The sequence below is a fragment of the Macrobrachium nipponense genome, chromosome 21 (assembly GCF_015104395.2).
Source record: "Macrobrachium nipponense isolate FS-2020 chromosome 21, ASM1510439v2, whole genome shotgun sequence".
Taxonomy (NCBI): domain Eukaryota; kingdom Metazoa; phylum Arthropoda; class Malacostraca; order Decapoda; family Palaemonidae; genus Macrobrachium; species Macrobrachium nipponense.
Genome location: NC_087212.1, coordinates 56,215,589 through 56,238,088, shown reverse-complemented (window position 1 = coordinate 56,238,088; position 22,500 = coordinate 56,215,589). Strand labels below are relative to the sequence as shown.

General features: G+C 34.9%; 1 protein-coding gene and 1 long non-coding RNA gene across 2 annotated transcripts in view; one reads left to right on the top strand and one right to left on the bottom strand.

The window, feature by feature from the left end:
• The window catches only part of LOC135198043 (uncharacterized), a 211,517-nt gene that overhangs the window by 96,466 nt on the left and 92,551 nt on the right, over positions 1–22,500 (bottom strand). The window contains exon 2 of the mRNA XM_064225423.1: positions 8,684–8,783. Coding sequence (XP_064081493.1) covers positions 8,684–8,699 — 16 coding nt within the window. The 5' untranslated portion in view covers positions 8,700–8,783. The remainder of the gene's footprint in view (positions 1–8,683; positions 8,784–22,500) is intronic.
• LOC135198044 (uncharacterized) overlaps positions 1–22,500 on the top strand; it is a 226,658-nt gene that overhangs the window by 164,318 nt on the left and 39,840 nt on the right. The gene's annotated exons all lie outside the window — the stretch shown is intronic.

Here is a 22,500-nt window from a genome sequence, read left to right as displayed (position 1 = left end):
TTTGTTTACTTTTTTTCTATGCCGTTACTCAAACTCCCATGCGACATCCAGCTGAAGGTATGAATGATACATAGAAATCCTTGTTTTTGAGGAAAGTCTCGGTAATTGGCTTACATTTAAGTCGCGTTCTATATGAATTCGTAAGTTAATGAACCAGACCTCTCCAGTTTTAATTCAATAAATGTTTGTAAAGTTCGTTCTGTCTCGCGAGTAACAAATATTAAGAACGCACAAGTGTAAAAAAAAAAAAAGGAATATGGTAAAAGATAGTTGTATGAAATATTAATTTTACGCACATGAGGATTATTCTAAAGATGAAATGTTCTTGTTTTTTTTTTTTTTTTCATTTTATTTCTTGCAGTATTTTTCCGGCAAGGGTCTACCCATGAAAAGATTGCATTCAATTTAGGCGAGAACGTTTTCTGCTTTGAATCCACGATGTCATGAAATTGCCAGAGATGAAAGTGAGAAAAATATGTATGTCGCAATAAACGAATTTGCAGGGTTGCGGAGCGGGTGGTCGGTTGGTGGGGGAGACTGGCTGGCGGATGATGGGAGGAGTGTATCTACACCGAGCAAAATTAATCAACTTTTGAGGTTCGTGTGACAGAGCAGATTATATCATCAATCCATAATTGATAATCAGCCTAAATCCATATAAATTTAGGCTTTAAGGATAACAGGTTGCTTTGCCGATTCGAGCGCATTACCTTGATTATTTCCCATCGATTTTTTTTTCTCACGCAGTGTGTCATTAATGCCGTAATCTTTTAACTTATCTCCGCTTTTTTTTTTTTTTTTTAAACGAAGTCATCAGTCTCCTCCCCCTTTCCTTCTTGCTTTTGAGCGGTTCCGACCAAATGTCATGGTTAACTCGTTTCTGATTAATTGGGGAACAATAGTTTCACGGAACAAACAAACATCGATCGGAACCTCATGATCTATTGACGTTCTTTAGGAATCTATTTGAGTTTATCTGATTATTTATTTATTTTTTCCTTTGTCACTGACTTTACGGTCACGTTATTTCGGTACATTCGGAATTACTTACGCCTAAATACTGGCGTGCTCCAAAAAGAATATTTACATACAAATTGATAAAAAATATTATTATTGTTTTCCCAATATTACCCTGGGCTATTTTTGCTTCGCCTTTTTTCTTGCTCAAAATTACTGGTTTGGAAACTCCACGTTAATGACTGACCCTAATATTGGCCATTGGCAGAAAATTAATACGAAGTTAAATGTTTATATTATTGTCGTTATTGTTCACATACTTAACCTTTCATTTTTATAAGTACACTGCTTCCAGTTTTGTAATTCATTTTTTTAATTATGAAGTAGCTTTGGTGTTGTCTTTTGAATAGCTCGTCTGATTTCAGTGTAGTAGCTGGTCCCTGCAGCTTTAAACTCTAGTTACAAAGTTAACTCTAGTTATTAGATGAATTTTGTTGATCTCTCATCACCATTTTATTCTTATGATCATTTTTATATTAATGCGGAGGCCAATATGTGTGTGTGTGTGTGTGTGTGTCAGCTTACATGAGCTGCAATAAAACAGGTAATGATTTTCATCAATCTGAAATTTCCCGATTCTTAATAGGTTAGTTATTTGAAATATAAAGCAAAGTTGAAAAACTTTAGATGTTTCGGAATCCCCGTCATTGCAACCTAACACAGTTACTGAAGCAATGACTCCTTGGCAATGCTATCATGGCACCCATTTGCTCATGAGAACGGTTATTATCCCACGCAGTTGACAACAGGAGTACTTATCGGAAAGTGTCTGCGGCAGGGCGCAGGTTGGGATTACAAGTGCTTATTGGGAAATGGTCTCGCTAAGTGGGTATCAAGTGGTTTGGGTCACAGAGAGTAGCCGAATACGACTGGTGATTTTTTTTTCCAGGGAGATGTGTGTCAGCACATCTGGTAATGTTTAGTAATAGTACCTGTCCCCTTAAAAAATGTTCGAGGTTTTATAGTTTATTTTTAACTACGTGTTTTCTTTTTAGTTCTTTCAGGTTTAAGTAGTTTTATTTCTTTCTTTTTTTAAATTCGACAAGCATGACATTTTGTTGATGAACTTACCCATATTTCCTTCCATGTAAATTGCATTATCCATATATAAAAGATGATTTTATTAAAGAAATGTGGACTAAACGGTGTATAAAGTAAATATATACCGATATCTACTATGTTCAATGATTAAGTTTATTTTTGTTATATGTGTGAAGCTGAGATCATAGCGATTTCGTCTGCTTGCCTTTTATCATATTTCAAATTTGCGTTCTTATACTGCAAATGGAAGTGAGGAGGATCTTAGAATACAGTGAATAACTGTAAATGAGCGAGCCCTTGATAGCCAAACAGATCTGAAAGGTAGGGTTTGAAATAATGGCCGTGCATGGTGAAACAGGAATGAACTTAGACTGCGTTCATACAGGCGACGATCCGGTTGACGCAGGCAGGAGCGGGCTCGAGCTCATGGTGTGAAAGAAAAGCTGCGGATGTTCATGACAACAGCAGATGGTGCAGCCGGCAGCTTGCTATTGTCGAGCCTTCAGAGTATCATACCAAAATTGCTATGAAATATCTGACTTTGCGGATATATTCATAATCACTAGTTATATTTTCACCTGACTTTTGAGTTATGTAATTTTTGTTTGTGATACCATACTCTTTATAATTTTCCATCGTTTGTTTATAGTTTAAGTCCCATTTCTCAATTACTTAGATTAGTTGTTTATAAGCCTGTAAAATCTTTTATGCACATATCAAATAAGTTCAATAAACAAAATTAATTAAATTGCACCTATTGCACCGATTGTTGAAGTTGACATTGCTTTCGTACAAAAGTAAAGACATAATTTGTCTTTCCCCGTATACACTTGTGAAACAACAGGAGGTGAAAGCAATGTCAACTTCAACAATCGATGTAATAGGTGAATTGAATTTTATTTTTCTAATGAGGTGCTTCATTAATCTTATGATTATTTTGTAGCAAAATCACAATGTAGGGAGATGTATGATAAGATGACTGTGAAAATTAGTGTTCAAGTTGTAGGCTTATGCAAATTACTCACTTATATGTTTACCTAGGTCAACAGGCATAGCTATTTAACTTTGAGCAGACGCTGGAAAATTTTCAGAAAATTTTTGGTATATGCTTATGAACATGAAAGGAGAAAAATATCGTTAAGTATAAGTATATGCTAAAATTCGTGTACCAGTGAGTTTACAATTTACATAATATTGCTTTGCTATGATACTTTCACGGCTTGTAAGCTGGCAAGCCGCTGGGGGCAACTGCTGTCTGTGTAAACATCCTCATCTTTTCACACCATGAGCTTGGGCTTAAAGTTGAGCCAGCTTCTGTCGGAGTGAACGTACCCTTAGGCAGGTTATTGACATCCTACTCAGCTCTGCAAGTCATTATTTCTTTGGCGCAACTGGAGGTCGACATATCACTGTTTTTCACTAACAAATGATTCAGCTGTAACATCATCAGATTGCTGAAGTCAACACTATGACAAAATTTTAAGTACAGGAAACTGACTGCTGTTATGAGGTGAATGATGCCAATATACTCGTATGTGTTTGTGTATGAATACATTTGTGCGTTTATCATATGGGAATACGTATTTAGGTCATGCTGCATGGGGCCGATGGAGTTCTAGCATATAAACTCATGGAAATCACATTGAAGATAAGTTATTGTCATATGATATTATCTAGAAAGAATAATGAAACTGTGTTGGTCTAATATGCCTGCTTTTTACAGATATCAGTTGTTTTTATAATATACTTAATATGTTAAGAAATTTCACTCATGAGTCGAATGCATTGTTTCCAGTTTATACTTAAACTTCATAACAATTAATAAACACCTAATGATACATGCTACTAAATGCCTGGCAAGCACCCCAGTGGCGTGGTCAGTTTGGTCTTGGCCTGCCACTTCGGTGGCCGCGTGTTCAATTCCCGGGGATTCCATTGAGGGGTCAGAGGTGTGTATTTCTGGTGATAGAATTTCAATCTAAATGCCTTGCGTAATTCTGGTAAGATACTTTCGGGATATATTAAAATAATTGTATTATATACAAAGCATTTCGTTATGATTTGGTAACCTTGATCATTCTGCATTCTGTAAATATCCTGGTGTATTATTTCACAACATTATTTCATTATGAAATGTGATTGGCTCTGAAAGTATGATTATTGCATATACCTAGTGTTTTTAGCAAGTATTCGTCAAAAACTTGCAACTGAACTCCTGGAATTTTGTTACCTCCCATGCACTTTATTTCCATGGACTATTTTTCAAGATAGACTTATGAAAATGGTTAAAGAGTAACTTCAGTTTCGGATGAGATCTTGAAAACTGAAATTTTGCTACATAGACTTTCAAATATAGAGCTAGCTGAAAGAATTCATATGCGTGGATTTACACGCGTTTCTTTGAGAGTATACATACATAGGACACGTGCAAATAACTTAAAATGTTCTTAAAATGTTTATCATAAAAGATTGATTAAGGAATTATATTGCATCACCTTCAAATATGTTATCTATATTCTAAAGCCAATTTCAGTTCAAGCAAAACTGAAGGTTTCTCCTTTATTGTAAAATACGTAGGAATTTTTCAAAAAAGGAAAATCGCTGTATATGCAGCACCCTGCTATCTCAGCATGATTCACTTCCGTGATAAAGGAAAGAAATAATAGTGGAGAAAGGATACGAAGAAAAAGTACTCTTACCTCGCCCCCCAAAAAAATGCTCACCACCCACATCTAATGCTCTTCAAGTAAGCTTGAGAGGAAGTTCCCTTCGCATAAAATACATAAATAATCTCTTTTAATAAATATCTTATACAGGGACTTATTTGCATATACATGGAAGCATCGGCTCTTACAAGGCCATTAATATTTGGAGAGAAGCCTTACTCGCCTTCACTCACTTCTCTTCTCGCCTCCTCCTCCCAACCCCCCCTCTTCCTCCTCCCCTATTGCTTTTGTTATGATAATCTCTTCAAAGACTTCCAAACTTACACTTAAATACTTTTCCCAAAAGTTTAACAGTATTCTCGGCGAAGTGGGATGGGGCAAGTTCTATAGGGATGTTGCAGTGGCTGGTAAAGCATTAGGGTTCTGAATCCGAGCTTGAAATAGAAAAGATTTGTATATTTAGGGATATGTAGCACACTGTACACGTGCACACACACGCAAGTATATACGTATGTGTGTGTATGTATATATGCATTCATATATATATATATATATATATATATATAATATATATATATATATAATAATATATATATATTATATATATATATATATAAATATTATAGTATATATATATATATATATATAATATATATATATATATTATTGTATACGTGTGTGTTACAGACTGTTATTTAAATATAAAGGATAACCAAGTATCATCATAAAAGACATGATAAGGAAGAAAATGAAGAAGAAATACAACCCTCATAAGCAAGAAACATCATAAAAAGCAGCAAAACAACCGTAACTATCTACTTCAAAGTCAACTGCATGCAGGATCATAACCAATGGAGTAACACCGGAGGCGTTGTGTGAAATAGTATCGCTGAATAAATTTAGCCGGTCTACCTTAGTGGCTTCCATAGTGATGAGGAAGAGCTCTGTCTCAGAGGACCCGTATAGTCGAGGGTCAATGTGTCATGCAAGTACAGTTGCTCGAAAGAGTCATTGCATGCCTTCGACATAAGCGTCATTGGCCGCACTATGACAACCCTAGTGAGGCGAATTCAAGTAAATAGCAACAAAACATAAAACAAAGAAAGAAAAAAGAAAACTCAAGTTGCCCCAATCAGAAATACCAAAATTATTCACTGAGGGCTGCTGAAGCGGTGAGCATCACATTGCATCAGCTGATGCTGAACACTCATTTGTCTTCAAACTATTCTTTCCTCCAGTGAGAAGAAATTTTGCTGCAAGGCGTCCTTGTGAAGATTATATGGTTTTGGTGTTATTCATATTTATTTCTTATCTTTAATTTTCAATCTCAATGTTTAATTTCATTTGAAAGGCTGTACTGATCATTTTATAAGTATTTTAGGTTCTATGTAGAATTATTTTCCTAAAGATAACCGTGAGTTAATGAAGGGAACAGTTGTTGGCATAAGAAGAAATCAATTGCGCAGCATATAGCAATTGTTGCTTCTTTCTTGAAAACTTCAGCCTTGAAGATGAGAGGTAAGACCAATTGGATGCGTTGCAGTAGAATAATAGATGCCACCTATGGATATAAATATAAATATTATTGATATATATATAATATATATATATATACATATATATATATATATATATATATATATATTATATATATATATATATATATATGAATTTTATCACATCACGGTGATGTGATAAAATTCATCCATCATATGGCTACGTGTGACAAACGCACTACAAATGACTATCATGGTCGAGGTGGGTTGGTATCGACTCTAATAATTACAATACCTGAGCTCGACAGGGATTTGAAAGTGAGTCGGTATCTATTTATACCCCTCTTGATAACGTTGTGGGCTGAGGGGCGTCAACTGTATGTCCTGAATTCTCGGTTTCCGTGGTTCGAGCCATGAGACGACGAATTTCTTATCAACGAAAAATTCCCCCTCGGTTAACACGTGAAAATATATTATTTCCGAGGTACAGCGAATATTAAAGGACATTTGTAGCTTGTTGCTTATATATATATATATATATATATATATATATATATATATATATATATATATATATATATATATATATATATATATATATATATATATATATCTTTGACTTTCCATGTTGCCTCGAAGATATTGAATTTCTGGAAAATATTCGCTGGTGTGGGATGTTGTTCAGAGAATTATTATCGAAGCGCGTATGTGAAGCTGTGACAGCTTGGCATTTATTATTAAAATGGAGCGTAATCGATAGCTGCGATGGGTGATATTTTCTGGGCTAATCCGGATATAAGCTTCTGTTGGTTTTAAGATCATTTGGAAAGAGGCTTTCTCCTCGTTTCTTTTTCTTATTCTCTGACGTTCTCTGCACACATACTTTATTCCAACGTCTAGGAACAATTTATATTTCAATATAGTGCACATATTATGCACAAGGTATTAATATTTTTTATTTCAGTTAGCACAAACAGCAAGACGGAAATTTCGCATTTAGTCAAATGTCATTCACTTTGCTAGTTGACAGAGTTGTTAGTTAAAGTCTTTGAGAGAGAAGGTTTGGTTTGGTGGAAAGACTTCATGGCCGATTCTGATTAGGATCACACGTTCGCTTACTATAATCTCCCCTGAATGGATTTACGTGTCATAAAACTGATGTTACAAGGGACTCTACTGGCTATTTTTATTTATTTATCGTTTTTTTCGTTGTGAGAGAAAATTGCTCGAATAATGTGCTTTTTATATGCCGTGAGTTTTTTTTAGTGTTTACTAACAATCAGAAGAAACGAAAAATGCATTACTTCGCTGTGATATTGCAAAGTAAGGTTATTTTTTTAAAGGGAGGAAGATTGATCACTGTTACTATTAACAATTAATAACCACCATGACGTCTATTCGTGAAAAAATGAATTCGTAAAATGATAAAAGTACCCCGAATTTGAGAATAATTGTGGTACTGAAAAGAATTCATATGACTGGTGATATGTGTCTTTCACGAACACTTTTTCCGTGCCTAGGCATATGAAGCAACTGACGTTGTGTATGTTTTGTTTTTAAAAATAAATCAGGTACCTTATTTACAATTCAAAGGACAAACATTACATTGACTGTTACTTTTGTGCGGGACACTACTGATATATATAATGCATATATATATGTGTGTGTATATATATATATATTATATATAGATATATATATATATATATATATATATTATAATTATACACATTATACATATATATTATCAAGGCTTCTATCGTTCAGGAACAAGTTGGTTTCAGTTAAAGATAAATGTTCTTCGGTTCTAGACCTAAACAACAACATAGGATTTTTCTTTATTATCCCCTTTTAAGTATAAATGTTCCACCTGGGGTTATTTGCTTCTTCCTATTGGGTAAGTCTGCTGGACTCGGAGCCTGAAATACGCTAAGGCCAGATTTGGACCTGGAAAAATCTAAGTACTAGAGAGCTTGTAAATTATTTTATAAGGTCAGTTACCGCTACATATGCAACACATCACATTCCATTCACACTGTCTGCTCTGACTGTGCATACTGTTACTGCTACTCTCCTGCCTCCTTTCTCCCTTTTATAGTGTTTATTCCTGGTAACGATCGTGACGTCATGCTTCGAGGTATGTACTTAGGTTATGTCCTCTGATCACCCATTCTCACCTGCTTCACTGCTCATTGTTCTGTTCACCATTTTCTATATACCTCTCTCTCTTGTGTGCTCATATCCACGAGTTCGCGCGTCTCTGTGATGAATGATTATATATGTGTATATATATATATATATTATATATATATATATATATAATATGTATATATATATATATATATATAAATAAATATATATATATTATATATATTAATATATGTGTGTGTGTGTGTGTGTGTGTGTGTTTGTTTGTGTGTATGTGTGTGTTGTGCGAGTAAGCATTAGGGAGTGGCTACATACCTGCAGAGCCGATCATAAAGACAGTCAGCACATAGAGCGGGATCTCGATGCGGTCATCATACTGTTTCCTCAGGGCGGCATCACCATCTTCGTCAATAACCTGTATTTAAGGAAATAATACAATCAGTGGCTATTGGTATATAATATATTTTTAGGGTATATATGTATGGTGGACAAGAAAATAGTAATAAGTCCTCCAATGACTTTTATCTTTTTATCTGCTTTTCATTTTTCCCTCTTTTTAATCCGGTACATTAAAACTAGTTATAATCGTATCACTTTATCATGAAACTGAAGTTTAATTCGATGTACAGAAAATGTCGTGGAAAGTCAAAATACTCAAACGAGACCCGGATATATTGTGCATGCGAAGGCCACAGGTAGAATTCCAAGTAATATTGAATAATCAAGAGCAGAGGATCGCCATGAGCATTCACGACATTCCACACAAATGTTGAAGCACAAAGTTTAACAAGGGAACCATTTCCCTTATATATTTGGATCGACAAATCAAGTAACAGTGTTATCAAATGCACAAATATAAACTATGGAATTAATATTACGAAAAAGAATATATTGTAAACCTCATATATATACATATATGTATACGTATACACACATACATAAATACATACATACATACATATATATAATATATATATATATATATCTTATATATATATATATATATATATATATATATATATAGTATATATATATATATATATATATATATATATATATATATAATGTATATATGTTAAAAAAACAAATTGATATTTATATCACAAAATATCTATTTTACAGGAAACGCTATTCGAAACAAACAGATGTATATAAGTCCGGAAGCCAGCTCGGGTACGACTCAGGTTCACATAATCAATATTGCATTCATTTCAGAACTAATTTTGGTCTGAATTTCCAACGATGTAATTACACATTAACCCCCATCTCATTTCTTCATTATGTTTCACAAATAACCTGTAATGAGAATGAACTGGGGATTTCATAATCAAAAATGACCCATTAGTCATTTCGGCCTTTTAGGTTTTATTGGACTCGTATGTTCCTCCCTGTCCAGTTTTCCATTTCGCTTTTGTGGCGCCGCTTCTCTAGTGGCGTGATTTTGTTAGTGCAGCTATAAACGTTTCTGCCGCAAAATACCGTAAGTCTCCAGGATAAATTCAGACGGGACCTAACCTGATAACCTTTGATTCGTACTCAGATTCTGCCGTTTGCTATTTTCATTTAATGGCTGCAGTATTTATGATAAAGTTACCATCTTTCTGACTTCAGAAACTGGAATCATTTGTGAATGATATATTTGTCAACGGATATTAGAATGTTACACGTCTGTCTTTAGAAATTTAGTAGCAGATTCTCTCTCTCTCTCTCTCTCTCTCTCTCTCTCTCTCTCTCTCTCTCTCTCAAGAAATCGATTATTTTCTTATATGGAAATAGAGACTGACATGAAAGGAAGCCATTTCTTGCTTAAGATGGCGATATGTGTGGTGTGTGTGTGTGTACAACATGTGTGAGTGCGCGCGCACTATGAGGGCATAATGTTTTACGAGGAGACTCATCATTAAAATTTGTACTATTCTTTAGGACTTAGTATTTTGAGGTCAATAATTTATGTTTAATAACTTCCTTTCTTTCACATTTGAAAGCCGTTAGGTTTTTCAGAAGGCGAAAACAGATAAAAACATTTAAACTCAAACGTTAAGGAATTTAAATTTCAGTTAAGTTTTATATATATGACAAAAAATGCCAACAAGCTAAATATCTTTGTTGACATTAAAACATTCAAATCTTGTTTCTAATAATTTCAAGTTTATTCATCGATGTATGTATTTTTGTGTCTCATTTGTCTAGCATATTCGTACCTATGTTGCTGAGATGCGATATAAAATTTATATGACTTTATTATTTTTCTTCATTTTCTCCTGTCCTCATTTTCTTCCCATCCGAATAACGCTGTCTCCATCGGACATAATGTGTCGCCGCACTAACTCTTAAAAAATTACCATCCCGATGGCAAACAAAAATGAAAATTAAGAGAAAAACGCAGGGTAAAAAGGAGGAAGAGAAATGTCCTGTTTCATATAGCCGGTCGTCGGTCTGCGACGTAATGGTCGCAATTCATTTTCATGAAGACGTTACCAGAGATTATATCTCTCGAGATAATTGCCAGAAGACAGCTGGTCCCCGTTCGCTTCGCCCTCCTTTTTCTTATTACAACGAGCCAGCCACCCAAGGGGGCCTGGATGTTCCATAGCACTCATATATGTATACATACATACACACATACATACATACATATATATATATATATATATATATATATATATATATGTATGTATGTATGTATGTATGTATGTGTATATATATATATATATATATATATATATATATATATATTTATATATATATATATATATATATATATATATATATATTAAGCAAAGATATGTGTATAATAAAGAAACATTAGGAATTCAGGCAATAAATTGTCATATACCGACTATCTGCTAGACAATGCATTAGGATTCTGTGTCAAGACAAAAAAGAAAATTACAGCAGAAAAGATCTGCTTATACTGTCATATAATAATGATATGAAAGATATCCCCTATCCTCTTAAACACTTTGGCGTTAATATAATATTAGGAACGCGAAAACAGCGACACCTATTTTTAAAGAACTCTTCCGACAATACTAAAGAATATATACATTAAATTCCATGTATGTCTTGTGATAACTTTTATATTAGCCGGACTGGAAAAAAATTGACAGTGTTCTTGCGCTTTTCTGTAGCTGCCCTCCTTTCAGTGGAGATAGCGTATTGTCAAAAAGTGGTCTCACTTTTCATATTTTTGTGTATGTGTTTGTGTGTGACGTTGATGAGAGTAGTTAGGGTATAGATTTATGTCTCTTCTTTCGGGTCTTGTGAGATTCTTGGACGTTGTGTGACTGATTCACTTGTCATCTTTTATTGTTAAACAACTACAGAACCGCTTGTTTAATTGGAAATAGAAATATTACTATTAGAAAGCTGGCATATTTCAAATACATCTTGCAAGCAAAACACGCCACTCCCAACCAAGTCTCTCTCTCTCTCTCTCTCTCTCTCTCTCTCTCTCTCTCTCTCCGTTTTATGCACATTAAACCACTTTGAAAAGAACAAAAGCCATTGCTAATTAGCGGAGCATAACGTTGGCAATTTATGTTTTCCTTTCATTGCGTTCCTTATTGCAGTAACGATTTAACAAGAGTTTATTCGCGATTTCGCGATCTTTTTCAAAAAGGAATGTGCATCTCTGAACGCAGTGGTAATTACTCTTTTTACAGCGTGAGAGCGTGTTATAATCACGACGTTTGGAATAGTATGAATGGGCTAAAATCGAGATGACTAGCGGAATTCTCTCTCTCTCTCTCTCTCTCTCTCTCTCTCTCTCTCTCTCTCTCTCTCTCTCCTCTCCTCTCCTCCTTCTCCTCCTCCTACTGCCACTCTTTCCTGCATAATGGTCAATAATCCTAGACTGTTTTATGTTTGGTTAGCTTTATGACAAAGAATTTCCTCTGAGAGAGGATATTCAATATTCATCTTGGAAATGGCTTTTTTAAGCAATTTATCTTGCCTGAGTAGTTTTATTTATTTAAGAAGCATCGTGTATGCGTCCTTGGCATTCACATTAACTGGATAATAATGAATTCCGAACATTCTTGACGTCATAATCGCAGTCCATTATTATCATTACAATTGTTATAAATGCCATCTGGTTTCCCAGTTAAAAAAAAAAATATTATAAAATAGTTTTGGCGAAGAGCGTAGCCCATCCTTTGAAAGGCATGGTAAATTTCTAAAACTTATTAAGTAAATGTTTTCGCACCGAGGTGATATGATCATTTTCTGCCTTATTAAGAAGCAGCTATTGATATACCGAAACACCGGACTTGTAGGCTACATTTTGCCGTTTACATCAAAAGTTCTCCGGATAATGGGAATAACATATTTGATTTTTCATCTTCTCAGTCAACCAAGCCAATAGACCTTATTCCGTCCCACTTAACTTACAGGCTGGCGCTCAGCGCACACTCGCAAGCACCACCCACATGAAGGGATCTTGTGAAACAAGACTCCTCATCGGGCAACCGAGTTTCAGCCCTATGCTACCAGCAATTCGAGGGAGCGGATCTTGTGCTGCAAGGCTCCTCTCGTATGCTAAAGCATGCTGGTGGAATCTCTGTCGTCCTCAAGATTCACATCTCACTGCTCTTCAACCTTGCTCTGTTACTTGCGAGTAAACTTAGGCGAACTGTTGGACAAGTTTGCTAGAAGCTGGGGGGAATATGTGTGTACGTGCGTGTCCCTCTCAATAGTTGTTTAAAATGATGGGAAATTGAATTTGCTAGAAGGACTGATAGAGAAAGGTTTTGATAATTGACTATGTTCGTTAAACTGGTTTTAATAATTTTTTATTTACGATTAGCCGCTAACTTGAATAGGAAAATTTGTAAAGTTATTAGTTTAAACGATACATTCTCTCTCTCTCTCTCTCTCTCTCTCTCTCTCTCTCTCTCTCTCTCTCTCTCTTCGTCATGCCATTCCATCGGACAATACCGAGTATTGAGTTTAACTTACTGAAGGGACGAATCACATTAGTCTATCGAAAGCATCAGTCAGAGCTAAATGGTTCTCGTATCAGAGGTGGTTCAGGCACGAGCGCCGGATGTATTATGCATTATTTGCTCTGGGGCCTCTGTCAGCTGTTAGGCAACAATACCTCCTTAGATTAAGTGGTATTGGAAAGGGCGATCCTGTCCCGCGTTGATACACACGCGTGCGCGCTTGGGCGCATTTGCTCTCTCTCATTTACACTGTGCTCCTCATGTTTCAGGTGGATGTGGGATTCTGTTAGTTTCTGTGTATGTAATATATATATGTATATATATATATATATATAATATATATATATATATATATATATATATTTTATATATATATATATATACATATATATATATATATATATGTATATATATATTATATATATATATATATAATATATATATATATATATATATATATATATATATTATATATCTTACAAGTGTGTAATGTTAAGTGAAATCACATATCATGTCTTGCTTGGAGACAGGCTGTAAGGGCAGCTTACTTGAGTAAAGGAATTTGAGTACGTAAGCGTTTAACCGAGAGATTGCTTGTCTTGTAGTCAAGCATGTACATTCGTTTGTACGGATGTTACAGGTCTAATAGTCCAAGGCACTTGCGAAAGTCACATTCCTTTCGGTGAGCACAAAGAGGCCAGGGGGTACACGCCAAGTGTCGGGAGAGAAAACCCCATCGTGACGCATATTTTGTAAGACTTAGAAAACCGTTATCTTTGAAAGAGAGAGACGTGAAAATATCTTCTTTTACCTAAATACTTTGAAATGAGTGATGTGTGAAGTGTATCTCTTATCCATTGTTATCTTTATTACAGATGGGTTATATTCGGTGGTACTAGAGACGGGAATCTCTAACCTGACTAATATGATGAACTTATTGACATTTTGGGTCTGGGAATGAATTCTTAGTCAGGAGGGTAGAATGTTAACTTAGTAGTTTCTTTATGGGTAGATTGGGTTTTCTGTCATTATGACTTGTTAATCATTTTGTTCTATTTTATATTCAACTGCTTTGGGTAATAATAGTATATTTTTATACTTACGAGATCTTATAGCCTAACGACATGGTTGCTGACAGAGGGCACCATTTACAACAGGTAAGGGTTTTCTAATTTGTGTTTAAATAAAAAAGTAAGATATATATATATATATATATATATATATATATATATATATATATACATATATATATAAATAAATAATATATGTAAATCGTCACAGGTACAAATAAGAAGGTGGAATCCAGATCCAGATATTGGGGAAGGGAAAACGAAGTAAACAGACAATATGTATATGAATGTCTCGACGTAGGATGGACGTGGCTATGCACACTCAATTATTTCTTCTTACCGTTTTTGAAAACTGAACTACGAAACTTCCTGTGTTACAGTACTGTAACTAAACAAAATTCACGTGGCGTTTTCTGGGTGGGTTATAAAGCATGTTTGGACCAATATACGGACAAGGTATACTTTTAAATATATATATAACTGAAAAAATACAGATTAATTGAACTCCATGTATATTCGCACACACACAAGAATACCAGTAGACACTGTCAGATTGATTATGACAAACGTTCATATGTTTTTTAACATATGTTTGCATATGTTGGTATATATGAAACTGATAAGACCACTTCGTGAATTTCACCCCCATCACTACAACTTGCACGGCAAGCACAAACTTTTTCAAAGCTCCTAAGTTCTACCAACCGATTACAATATGAGAAATATAATTTATTTAGGAAAAATGTGGATAAAATCTGAATAAGACTCTTAAGCCTACAAATTAATTAAACAATAGGTAACAAGGTATTTCAGGAAAACAAAACATGAATAAATGGATGGAACTACGTTCCGCTAAGTAATGCAGTGAGATTGCCATTTGTGTCCCACAATAATGCACTTGTTACGGAGGACGCTAACATTCAAAACGACAACCTTACTGCCATTTATGCCAGTGAGGGTCCTTCAGAGTAATTGCTTTCGTTTAAGATGGCATACATATATCATAGGAGAGCGAGTGTGTGCTTGCTGCAGCAGTCACAAGCTTGTTTGTGTGTTCTGTTGCAGGAGCATATCCCTGCGTTACATATTTGGATGTGGTACGCACCTTGTTTATTTCTCTCTGACACAGCTTGCACATTTGTGTTTTGCAGCATCTAGATATTACGACGCGTATGTTTTCTCTGATATGTCAAGATTTCCCTATTTTTGGTTGCTACGTGAAGAAATGCAAATGCAAATGCAAAAAGAGGGTATTGTTTCATGTTTTTTATATATATAAATGACGTACTCGACGAAACAAGTTTCATTGGAAAGCCTTTGTAAACATTATCATTAATTAGTTATTCAATCAATTAATGAAACTTGTGTAGAATCACCGATACAAGTGAAAACAGTCTGGAACCAGTGCACCTTTACAAACAACTTTTGGGTGAATATCCGTACTAAAGTGCATTAGAACAGTATTCTTTCTGGTATATTTCCTATAAAATTACAAGAAACGAAGATTTATTTAGTAAGACATTTATTTCTTCAATACATTATTTTTGTTTCAACACTTGTATTATTTTGTGTTTGTGGCCTGGATTGGCTTTAGGATCTGGTCATTAGTACTATTTTTTATTTGTGGCCTGGATGAGGCTTCATGATCTCGGCATTTGTATTATATTTTCTTTATGGCCTGGATGGAGCTTCAGGGTCTCGTCATTTGTTTGATTTTATTTTATGTCGTGGCCTGGATGGGGCTTCAGGATCTCGTCATTTCTTTTATTTTTTGTTTATGGCCTGGATGGGGAGAATGAGAACAACGTGACCTAAGTCAGTCACTTTAGAAGCTTCAGATGGCATTATAGTAAATTATTTGGAAATGATTTTAGAAAATCTCTTCACATACACCTTTATATATACACATGTCCATACATACATCTATATATATGTTACCTATATATATATATTATATATATATATTATATAATATATATATATATATATATATATATATATATAGTGTGGTGTGCATATGTAATTTTATATATTCATCTACAGCAATTTGACCTTGTAGTTTGTATGCAGTACATTCACACGCGGGCATTCGCAGAAGTGCATCACTGCACGCAAGAGCAAATATTGCTTGCCATGAGCTTTAATACAAGAGCGGCGCACACAAAGGAGAATCACAAAACCCTCTCTTTATCATGCGGCGAAAACAGGAATGCAATCTTCTTTTATCACTTCATAATGCCATTATTTCCTTTCATCTCTCTTATTGCTGTACATCATATTGTGACATGGAGTTGGGCTCAATGGGAAACCCCTTACTGAGTTTTCTTTCGCATTGTAAAATGTCCTTTTTCTGGAAAGGTATTAATTTATGTGCTGCGGGATCTCTCTCTCTCTCTCTCTCTCTCTCTCTCTCTCTCTCTCGCATGTTGTCCATGTTCATATGGTGGTGAGTCTAGTGTTGTGTGTTCATAATTGACAATACAGAAAAGCTTATATATTAGTAAGCATTAGAATGTAGCAAAGCAGAAGGGGAAGGGTTAACTGTCTGTCTCTTGAGCGGGAACTGTAAAGTTTCTCTCCATCTATTATTGGTTTCTAGGAAAGGTTGAAAGCCATGTTCTCTCTCTCTCTCTCTCTCTCTCTTTCTGCCCAGATACCCTGGATCCAGCAGTGGCGATGAACGAATGATCCAAGAACATTACCTAACCCAGTGAAAGTGCGTTAACCTAAGCAGTTTATGTGACACTTCGCCACTTCGTCTTCGCAAAAGTTGAATTCAAATTTCTCACAAAATCTGGACTTGGTGCCAGTGCCAGGGCTCACCTTTGATCATATTGTCATGAAAATCGTAAAAAAGCGTAAGCTTGCCCTGGGTAAAAGGGAACCATTTCTCCCTCTCTCTCTCTCTCTCTAAGTCATGTCTTCAGTATTTTAAATTCTTCCAAGTTTGTGCATAAATACAAAACACAGTGATGTTTTGTATAACAGCATTTTTTATTTCTATGGCATTTATCTAAGGGTTTAAGGATATATCTGATAAGAGAATTTCAAGACAATAATTTTTCTAATTTGTTCTTATGTTAGAATACTTTTAGTCTTGAATATCCTGCATATCCTGATATCAATTATTCTCATAGAAATTCATTCAAATTTTTACGTTCCCATAGAGTGTTGTATAGAAAAACCTGAGACATATAATGCATTCTTATTTAGTCTTTCGAATTGGATTCTTTCATAAAAACTTCATTCTAGATCTTAGTCTCTGAAGTGGTCTGAAAAGGCCGCAAATAACTTTTCAGGATACGCCACAGCCATTGTACAGGGACTGCCGTTATATATGCAAGACTTCACACCCTTCTCCCCTTAAGACACGAGGTGAGAATAGGCCCTTGGGGGGTGGGGAAACGCGCTTCGGGGGATATACAGGATGGAAGGGATAAGGGGGAAGTAGGGAGTTCGTTGACTCGGTTAATAGTTTCATTTCAGAGATTAATGGCTTCGGTCTCTTCTGTAATGGATTCATCGAAGGCAGCACCCCTTACAGAGCGTCTCTGCGGTTGTTCCCGGCGTCGTTTTCGTCTGTGGTCTTTCAGACCTTCCTGTTAACCTGAGGCCGATAGGCCGTCCGAGAAGTGTGTGTGGAGAGAAGATATGGTAAACGCATTAGGGGGAAATGATGAGAGGAAGATACGGGTTTTGCATTTTTCAAAAACCCTTCTCCCTCTAAACCTGATTATCTAGTGCGCATTAAGCGTGCAGATTGGTAGAGGGCTAGTTGAGGCTTAACGAGTATAGTAAGGCTTCGAGAAATTTCGCGTTCATATTCACTCGTTCTATTGCATGCATTCTTTTCTCTTATCTCTCATTTGCCCGTGCATTTTCTTCCCCTCAAAGTCATCTTTCCATACTATGCTCTTTCCCCTCCCATCTTTCTTTCCCCGTTCCTTTCCTTTTCTGGGCCTCTTACTTTTTTCGACAGGAGGTCATTCATTCTCCATTTCCCTTCACTGGAGGCAGATGGCGACTACTTCTGGAATATGGGGGAAATCCCTGAAGGTTAATGGCGGGGAAGGCGTAGATTCATGGGATTGGAACTCTCAAGAAAATAATGGAGGGATTTTTTGCCTTGTAAGGCCGCAAGGGCGCATTACATAATGGGTCTGTCAGCATCAATGAATGTTCCGGGATCCGGCTCTCGAATTCGCCCTAAAATTTAGGAAGGAGTTTAGAGAAGGGTCATGGCATTTTTCAAATAAACATTTGTTCCATGTTTTTTGAAGGATGGTGTACAATATTGTATTGGGTGGCAAAATACTTTTATTTTCTTATCTAGTTTTAATTTACTCTAAATTTTTTATCAAGGAAAAATTTTGTTGGTTTACTTTCGAAAATACAAGTGTTCATTTTTATTTTTCATTTGAGTTTACGATTTACAGATTACTTTGATTCATTCTGCAGTTGTTGTACCATGGAAAACACACAAAAGAAATAAAATTGCACAATGTCTGACTGGCACGCAAATAAAGAGGCAACAAATGAAGCTTAGTTCTGTTACGTTAGACTTCAGTCTCTCTCTCTCTCTCTCTCTCTCTCTCTCTCTCTCTCTCTCTCTCTCTCTCTCTCACTGTTTGAATCATGGGCGAGGACGGACGGATGAGCACGGTCTGTTAAATCCTTTTGTGTCTTTGTGGGCCTAACCAATAAATTAGGAATATACCTAGAGTTAGTTGATTGTTGAGAGTTGTTATCAGTGTTCAAAAGTTCAAGGTCCAAACAACATGGTTCCAATGTACCTACTGGGACCCGGAAGGTTACTCCCTCGCAGAGGACAAGAAGTACGTTGGCACACACATATATATGTGTATATATATATATATATATATATATATATATATATACTATATATATATATATATATGTATGGTATGTATGTATATTTATTTATATATGTGTGTGTGTGTGTGCCAACGTTCTCCTTGTCCTGCGCGAGGGAGTAGCTTTCGGTTCCCAGTAGGTACATTGGAACCAGGTGTTTGGACCTTGAACTTTTGAAAACTGATGACAACTGTCAACAATCAACTAACTCTAAGTATATTCCTTTTATATATATATATCATATATATATATTATATATATATATATATATTATATATATATATATATATATATAATATATATATATATATATATATATATATGTCGTTACCAAAGAAAAAATACTGTTTCACACAAATCATCTGTTATGTCAAAGAAAAGGGCAGTCACCACATCTTTTCGGCCAGGAAAGAAGACTTGTATATTAGCCCTTTGTGATTTTCTTTTATTTTTGCGCTGTTTAAATCCGTAGAAGAACTTTAACGCCATTGTTAGTTGCTAAATTGAAAAAATGAGATAGCGTTTACGTTATTTACTCAGTCATGGTTTACGATTTAGCTATTTCGCTTGAAATAGCCCATTTGGTTTTTCCAGTTTTCTTCCTTTTTTCATAAAACAGTATAACTGGTTTTATTTCTACATTCGTTTTATCATTAAAGTTGTTTCTACTCCTTCTGAAATCCACAAAAAAATCATTATTGGTGCGTTTGTATATTAATGTTATTATTATAGTGGATCACCTAATTTCAACGTTGTTGTTATTACAGAAATCTTCTGTGTGTATTTAGATCTTGAATTACTTATTAAGAAGCCCGTAATTTCTTTACCTTAGAGCAAAATGGAGATTTTTAATTAATAGCCTAATATTCTTTTACCTGTCTGCACACCGACGATATTTTGCTCATTGAAATTCGTCTAAAGTATTGCAAAAAAGGGGGGTACAAAAAACAAACGACGAAGAAAAAAAAGAGCACTGTTCACTAAAAGTAAAGAATTTACGGAGCCAAATTAGCTGCGGAGAGCGGAATGCAGTTAGCCGTTGGCACATTAATTATCTTCCAATGTAAAGGAAGAGCCATTAGTAAACGAAACTCGACCGTGATAAATGGTGAGGAAAATAGTTAATTTACATAGCCCCAAGGTCTCGAAGTGCAATCCGCGTACATTATTGTTCTGGAAATAAGGAGCTGCAAGCGGCGAGGGACACACACACTCTCAAAAATACATCCACGCACACCCACACATACATATATACACATGAATATATCAGGGACTATTTTCCTATTTATGATCTACATTTGCCTAGTGTCTCTTTTTAGCTTCATGTATACTTTCACGAGAAAATAGCTTTTACAAATGACCCCACAGACTTTAGTGTATATATATATATATATATATATATATATATATATATATATATATATATATATATATATATAGTTTGTGTAGTGGTTTTACAGCTGTGTTTTAAAGACCATGTATATATATTGTTATATATATATATATATATATATATATATATCATATATATATATATAGTAGTATTTTATATAATGTATTGTATTTTTATATATGTGTATATATTGTATATATATTATATATATATATTATATATAATATATATATATATATATATATCAGAGATAATGAGAACAATGAGCTTTTTACTGGTGATGAGAGTATGGGGAGATGTCAGCAGTCGTAAGCTTTTTATAACTGTTGACATTATTATTCCTTTTTTACAGTTATATTTATTTCTTCGGCAAAAGAGTACAGCCGTGATGGTCTATTAATTTTTTTGTTTACTGTCTCTGTGTTACTATTATGTCTCAACTCTAGTGATCATCCGTCGTTAATCACGATAATTTCAATTCCAGATATCCTGGATTGTTGTCACTTGACACTTTCACAGCCATATCCCAGTTCTAGTAACGACATGATGCTGGGGTATGAAATAAAACATCATAGACAAATATGTAAATAGTCCGGAAGCATATTGCTTCCCAAGCCTATAAAAATACTTATTCATGATCGTTCTACCTGAAGTGTTCTCATATCGTTAAACTGACCAACGCAACGTTCATAAAGCGATAAGAGGAACGAAAGATTGATTCGTGTAATCTTTTATGTACTTTGGCGTTGGGGTGGTTATAACATCCACATCATTTTCCTTATATGATTCCGTTGATTTTTGTTATTACTATTATATTTCAGCCGTAAGCGTAATGAATTAATTAAAGCACTACAGATATCTAGTCTCTTCATAGTAAAGGTCACTGCCAAAATTTAAACGATGGAATATTCTCTTAGACCCTTCAAATAATTCAGTTTCCTCGGCCCCATCTCAAGAATCAAACCCATGATTTTTTTTTATCAAGTACTGTGTTGGGAAAATTACAGGGGTCTCTTCAGTTTTCTTCAGTATTTTCAGTTATCATTTTATTTTATTTTATTTACTTATTTACGCCTTTATTGTTTTATTTTTTTTTTTTGGTGGATGGAAAGGTCAACATCATTCTTAAGGTTTCTAGTAATTTTCAGGTCTTTATTACTATCATTATTATTATTATCGAAATAGTACTCTTGTTTTATACTGGTGCAATATTGTTGATGATGATGATGATGAGGATAAAGAGCTTATGATCTGCCTTTATTTTTGTTTAAGAATGTCCCCACAACTTTTTTGTTTGAGTTCTTTCTATATAAGCATATGTTCCTGAAAGTGAACATTGATATGTATGGATGTTTGTACGGTAACCGTCACGTCTGCCCAAATTAAGAGTAATGTTTTTGTTTCATGAGCAAACAAGCATGACCAACAGACGAATTCCCTTAAAAAGTTCTAACCTGAAAAAGTGAATGAGAGAAGAGAAATGCTTGACCCGGGAGAGGTGATAAATCCGCCTGTTAAAACAAGGAAAACGGAACCAGAGCGGTCATTTCAAAGTTTGGTGGCAGAAGGAAAGATGCAATCATCGGACCAAATATCTCGGCGACGGAGGATTTTCGTAGAGTAATTCTCCCAAGGCGTGTGACCTGACAGATAATAGTATCTTCTCTCTTTAGTGAATCCATAGTTCTAACTTTAAGTTCATGGTGAATAACTGAGGACGAACTAACTTTTCAAATCTTAATATATTTCCTTAGATAGTCTCGGTCATCCTTCTTGTACATAGGCTTCTAAACACAAGAAGTCGTCATCATTTCTCTTTCTTCTCCACATAAAACTGACCAATCTTCG